Here is a 6,000-nt window from a genome sequence, read left to right as displayed (position 1 = left end):
GGTTCAATGGGGGCGGGGGGGGGGGGGGGAAGAAAAGGAGACATATGTAATATTTCCAACAAAAAAGATTTCATTTCAAAAAAATACCTGAGCAATAGTCCCTCCCATCAACAAGACACTTCTGTGTGCCACGCACCAACATAAGTACTAAAAATATTATTTCATCTTCATGATCTTCCTGTGAGGCATGTATTTTTATTCCCATTTTTAAAACGAGGGCACTGAGGTTGCGCAATGTTGTGCCATGTGTTTAAGGTTGCTTGAGCTAGTAAGTGATGGAACTGGGATTCAAATGCAGATCCTCCCAACTTCAAACCCATGTCTTAACCAGTGGTTCTCAAATTTGAACCACCTTGTAGGGTTTGTTAAAGCACAGATGCTGGGTCTCACCCATTCTTGAAGACCAGACTTTTTGAATTAAAACAATAGATGATAATTTAGAGCTGATTTTCTGATGATGGCTAAGTAACCAGGCTTTTTATAAACCTGTGAATTAGATATGGATAACATATCTGGATACTTATCTTTAAACCAAATCTATGACGGTGTGGATGTTATCTTAAAGTGAACTGAAATTGCTCACTTCAAAAGCTTACAGGATCTTGGCTCTCATCCTCTCCATAGCAACAATTAGTTTTGCTCTACAACGGGGAAAACAGTATTACTAGGGAGGCTGGAATCAGAGTGGAAAAATCACTGAGGAAACATAGATGCTATTCCTGTTTATTCTAACTAGATTCCATAGCTAATTAGTAGCAGTTCCTATCTTTTCAGTAAAAGCCAATGTGACTGGTGCTTATTTTAATTTATGTTTTAAGTGTCATCATTATCCTTTTAGATCTTCTAGAATTAGTGTTGCTAATTACAATTTTGTGGAAGAAACATGAAAATGTGGCTATATAAAGTAGCTATCTCCTAAGATTCCCATTAGAATCTGAACCCGTTAGGAAGGTTATGCAATTGAATGTGAAAGTTGCGCCACCCAATGGCAAAATTATTGAACAGCAGACAGGCCCAGCCTGAGGTCTGAAAACAAGTCCCTACCAGGGCTAAGTTGGTTCAGAGAGTTACCCGTAGAGCAAACTAATACTAGTATATATCACATCAAGAAATTGTCTGACTGAATTATCAGGAAACACCAGTATTTTGCTGTAATACTGTCAAGGTATGTTTTATACTTAAAAAATATATTGTCATCTGCTTCTATATCTTTTCCTAGGTCCTGGAATCTCAAAATTTGCTAATAAAGTAAGTGAGTTAAGCACTTATCTGCTTGACTGCATGCAAAAAGCCAAGGAAATGATTCCAGTGGCCCAGCACCAACAGACACCTGTCTACCTGGGAGCTACAGCAGGCATGCGGTTGCTCAGGTATAGCCACACGTAGGGACCAGGAGCAGTTGGGAGTTAGGTTTGGCAGTGCAAGGAGCCTCTTAAGTTATGGGAGAGTGCCATACTTCCCTAACACCCACAATTCTAAATATCCTGAATCTCAGTGAGTGGGCAAAACTCCCAAACTCTTAGTATGTGTAACTTTGAGAGTTTAAGTACATTTTTTAAAAAAATCCCTCTTGCCCTTCTCCCCACAGGAAATTCAAGGGGTAAGGGCCCAGAGAGAAAAAGATTGAGCCTATATACTCTGGGATTTGGGGCTACAGATTTAGCCATTCAATCTCTGGGAGGGGGAAGACCAAGGAGAGTTGCAGGTGTCCCAAGACACAAAAAATCACAACTAGCACATCTTTATGGTCATCACTTAGTATTTGTGTGCATTATTTGTTCATTTATTCATTAATGCAGCATGTATTGACTGCCTACTATGTCCCAGGATATGGAAGTAGGTAACTTCAGCCCTCAAGGAGATCAGAGTTTCAATACAGGGAGATCAGTTTTTTTTTAATAGAAGGCTCCTCAGAGCTACTACATAAGCACACTTTACCCGCCCAGAATGGGAGTGGGGCAGGAGGATTTACCAGAGGAGGGGACATGTGAGCTGAATCGTGAAGGACAAGTTGGAGGGTGGGGTAAGGGCACCACAGGCAGAGCAGACATCATGTATTGCATAATCTATGTTTATTTGGCACCTATTATGTGTCACACACTGTTCTAAGTTCTGGGGATACAGTGAAGAGGACAGAGTCCCCGCCTTCCTGGAGCTTGTATCCTAATAGATGTGCAAAGGCAGGCATATATGAGAGACCAGGACATGTTCAGAAGACTATAAATGGATAGAAGATATGGCGCAGACAGCAAAATAATAATAGTAGTAGTAGTGACAATATTAGCAGCTTGTGTTTGTTGAGCCCATGTTCTTATTACTGCACTTCAATGATAATATCTCTATGAAGAGGTATTATTAACTATCAGAGGCTTGGTGCACGACATTCGTGCACTGGGGAGGGGGGTCCCTCAGCCCAGCCTGCGCCCTCTCGCAGTCTGGGACCCCTCGGGGGATGTCCAACTGCTGCAGAGGCAGGAGAGACTCCCGCCTCCGAGGCAGTGCTAAGGACCAGCGAGCCTGGCTTCTGGCTGAGCGGCCCTCCCCCTGTGGGAGCACACTGACCACCAGGGGCAGCTCCTGCGTTGAATGTGCATGTCATAGCGACCGGTCATTCTGTTGTTCGGTCGATTTGCATGTTAGGGTTTTATTATATAGGATTATTAACCAGATAAGGAAGCTGTGACTTACAAATGTTAAGTAAGTTACCGAGAGTCATACCTGGTAAATGGTAGAGTCAGGATTCTGAAAAGGTAGGGTCCAGATCACATAGTGCCTTGTAAGGCAGGCTAGGGAGTTTGGAGTTTATTTGAGAGATAATGGGAAGTCATTAAGTGATGTTACAAAACTGGTGCCACTGGCAGAGAAGGTGGGCTGGAGGGAAGAAAACTAGGGATAAGGGAGCCAGTTAGTTGGGTATGGAAGTCACACAGGTGAGAGATTACAGGAGTCTAATGCCAGCTGGAAGGCAGCATCCTCTGACCCAGAGGCTCTCAATGTTGAGTAATCTATATCTTGGAAGCAACTGCATTCCATCTTCATTATGACAATCCTGGAAGATTCCTCCTTTAGGTCTCAAGGTCTCAAACAGACCCAAGAACTGACACACAATATGAGGAAGGTTCCCCCTCCCCCCGCCCCAGTCTGGCACCAATGGGGGTTGGGTGTCTGTCCCAGGACATTTGCCACTTGGTGTTTACTACAGTCTAATTAAGAACCTCAAGCAGGAACTGGGTATGTGACCAGCTAGGAGCCACCAGCGATGGCTAACTGTGGCACACTTTAGTTCTACGAGTGGTGATCAAATAATACCAAGCTACCACCACCACAATAATTAAAATTACTTTGATAATTTTTTGGAGCCAGGAAACAACAAAAGTGGTATTTTAGGAAGATGAACCTATTCAGTGATTGGAAGGATTTGGATTTGGAGAGAGGGGCTAAAAGATAGTTCTGCTTCCCCCAAAGGAGGCCCCTCAGGCAGCCATGTGTTGGTATTTCCATATCCCTGTTTATTCCAGTGAGTGATCATTCACTTCCTGGGAGAACTGACTGGAAGCTGTGGCTGAGATGGATAGTTGCAGTTATTAAAAACAAAACAGGTAACCTCAGCTCTTCCTTTGCATAGACTTGAAAATGAAAACTTGGCAGATGATGTCCTGGAGGAGGTGACAGAGAGCCTCAGAAGCCTCCCCTTTGACTTCCAGGGTGCCAGAATCATCTCTGGAAAAGAGGAAGGTGCCTATGGCTGGATTACTATCAACTACCTGATGGGGAAATTCACGAAGGTGATTATCTTACAGCACCCATGGAGTGGCTCCCTGGGGGCCAATGCCATCGGTCTCTCAAGCAATACTTGGATTGCCTGCCAGAGTGAATGATGGATGAACTGGACAAATTAATTTACCCCCACATTTACAAGGGTCACTAGAGATATAATTCTCTTAGAAGAACTTTTACTATTGGAGAATAAGGAAGCCATAACTTCACTTCAGAGAGAGACATAAAAGTCTATCATTAAAAAGAATAGCTAATATTTGCCTACTGCTATGTGTCTTATGCTATATTAATCACTTTCATGTACTGAATGATTTAATCTTCAGAACAACCATATGAGGTATTCTCTCATTTTAGAGCCCCAAATAGAAGCCTAGAGAAGGGTAATAATTCTGCTCAAGGTTACATGGCTAATGAGCAAATATGTGAGGATTTGAATTTGAGTCTTTCTAGCCCCAAATCCCTCGTTCCTAAATACTGACTGTACTGCTCCGATACTACTGCAGTCTGAGCTATGTCTTTGAAACCCCTCTTTTCTTGCTGTTGATCTGATGTGGATTCAGGAACCTCCAGGGGGCTTTGTGTCACCCTTATGCCCCTAGTCCTTCACATTAGGAAGTTCTTGAGTCCGAGAAATAATGTGTAAAAGGGGGGGAGGGGTCCAGAGATTTCTACCACTGGTAACTGTACTCTCCTTCAGAAACTGAGATGGCTCTACCCGTTGGGAAATGAAAGCAATAGTCAGGAAACGTATGGAGCTTTGGACCTTGGGGGAGCCTCTACACAAATCACTTTTGTGCCCGGAAACCAGACAATTGAGTCTCCAGAGAATGCTCTGTACTTTCGTCTGTATGGCAAGGACTACAATGTGTACACACACAGCTTCTTGTGCTACGGGAAGGATCAAGCGCTCTTGAAGAAACTAATCAAGGACACTCAGGCAAGTATAACTGAATCCAGACCTGACTTTTCCACATCTGGGCTGCCAGCCCTCACATCCTGTTGTTTTCTCTTCTACTTCAGTGATTGATTTGAAGTTGGTTACTGTACTTTCCAAACCTTTTCTAAGTACATCTGGTAGACCCGTAAGAATCATTCCCTCCAGACATCACCTCCTATATTTGTTTACTGCACAATCTCCAAGGACACGACTCAGATCCTTTCTTGGGAAATAATTTCTCGGCCCTGTGGGGTTGACAATAAAAATTACACGCTAGGGCATTGTAGTAGGGGAGGGTGTGAGCAGTTTATAACCTCTTTCCCATTTTTTAATCTCTATTTCCTACAAATTGCAGAAAACAGGGTTGTTAGAAACAACCTGGAGAGGAGGAGAAAAAAATGCTTCAGGGAAAACACAAAGTTAATGGATCAACACTTCATATCTTGTCCCCAGACGCTTTCTGCATTTTGAAGGCAAGAAAGTTAAACATACTTGCAGTTATCTGAGTACCAGGCACACCCTAATAAACAAACACAGAACAAGGATGTCACATCCAGCTGTTCCCTGTCTCCACTGAAAGGACAACAGTTCTCTGTTCTCCTCCAAAGCCTGCTCTCTGGCTCTCAGAAGCACTATCCATAAGATGACTTCCACAGGAACGGGGGCTGAGAGATGACTACTGAGCACCAAGGCTCCAGAAGCCTCTGATCCACAGCAGTCCCCTTTATTCTCTTGAACATATTGGGTTGTGGGTTAAAGACCCATTTTGATTCTCCTGACAAATAATCTGAGGCACTTCCAGGTCTTGAAGCTTCTTATTTATTTTTTTTGCTTGGAGGTGGGGGCGGGGACATAGGCCAATTCCTGGAGAACTATCTAGGCTCAGAATTTTGAGTCTATGTGGTTTTCCCTCATTCCTAAACACTGACTGGACTGCTTCGATACTGCTGCAGTCTGAGCTATGTCTTTTAAGCCCCTCTTTTTTTGCTGTTGATCTGATGTGGACTCAGGCACCTCCAGAGAGTAAATCTGTTTCTGACCTATGTGATTAGAACTGAGGAACATTCCAAACCAATGGCATTTCTGGGCCCAGCTTGAATTATATTTGCTTTCTATGAATAGAAAAAGTTTATTTACATTTGATGCTACTTCTGGTGCCTGTGATACAAATCTGACTATTCCCAAGACTGAAAAAGCCAGACAGAGGCATACTGAAGCCAATGCCGAGTGCTGGGATATTGTACAATTCTTACACATTAATGAAGTCAGACTGGTGCTTTTGTACC

At 43.2% G+C, this 6,000-nt stretch overlaps 1 protein-coding gene across 5 annotated transcripts in view; it reads left to right on the top strand.

The window, feature by feature from the left end:
- The window catches only part of ENTPD1 (ectonucleoside triphosphate diphosphohydrolase 1), an 89,258-nt gene that overhangs the window by 64,563 nt on the left and 18,695 nt on the right, over positions 1 to 6,000 (top strand). For all 5 annotated transcript variants that reach the window (XM_014532701.1, XM_014532699.1, XM_014532698.1 and 2 more), the window contains 3 exons: positions 1,220 to 1,370; positions 3,626 to 3,785; positions 4,475 to 4,714. In XM_014532701.1, the coding sequence (XP_014388187.1) occupies positions 1,220 to 1,370; positions 3,626 to 3,785; positions 4,475 to 4,714 (551 nt within the window). The remainder of the gene's footprint in view (positions 1 to 1,219; positions 1,371 to 3,625; positions 3,786 to 4,474; positions 4,715 to 6,000) is intronic.

The sequence above is a fragment of the Myotis brandtii genome, unplaced genomic scaffold (genome assembly GCF_000412655.1).
Source record: "Myotis brandtii unplaced genomic scaffold, ASM41265v1 scaffold902, whole genome shotgun sequence".
Lineage (NCBI taxonomy): Eukaryota > Metazoa > Chordata > Mammalia > Chiroptera > Vespertilionidae > Myotis > Myotis brandtii.
This window is presented reverse-complemented; position numbering and strand designations above follow the sequence as displayed.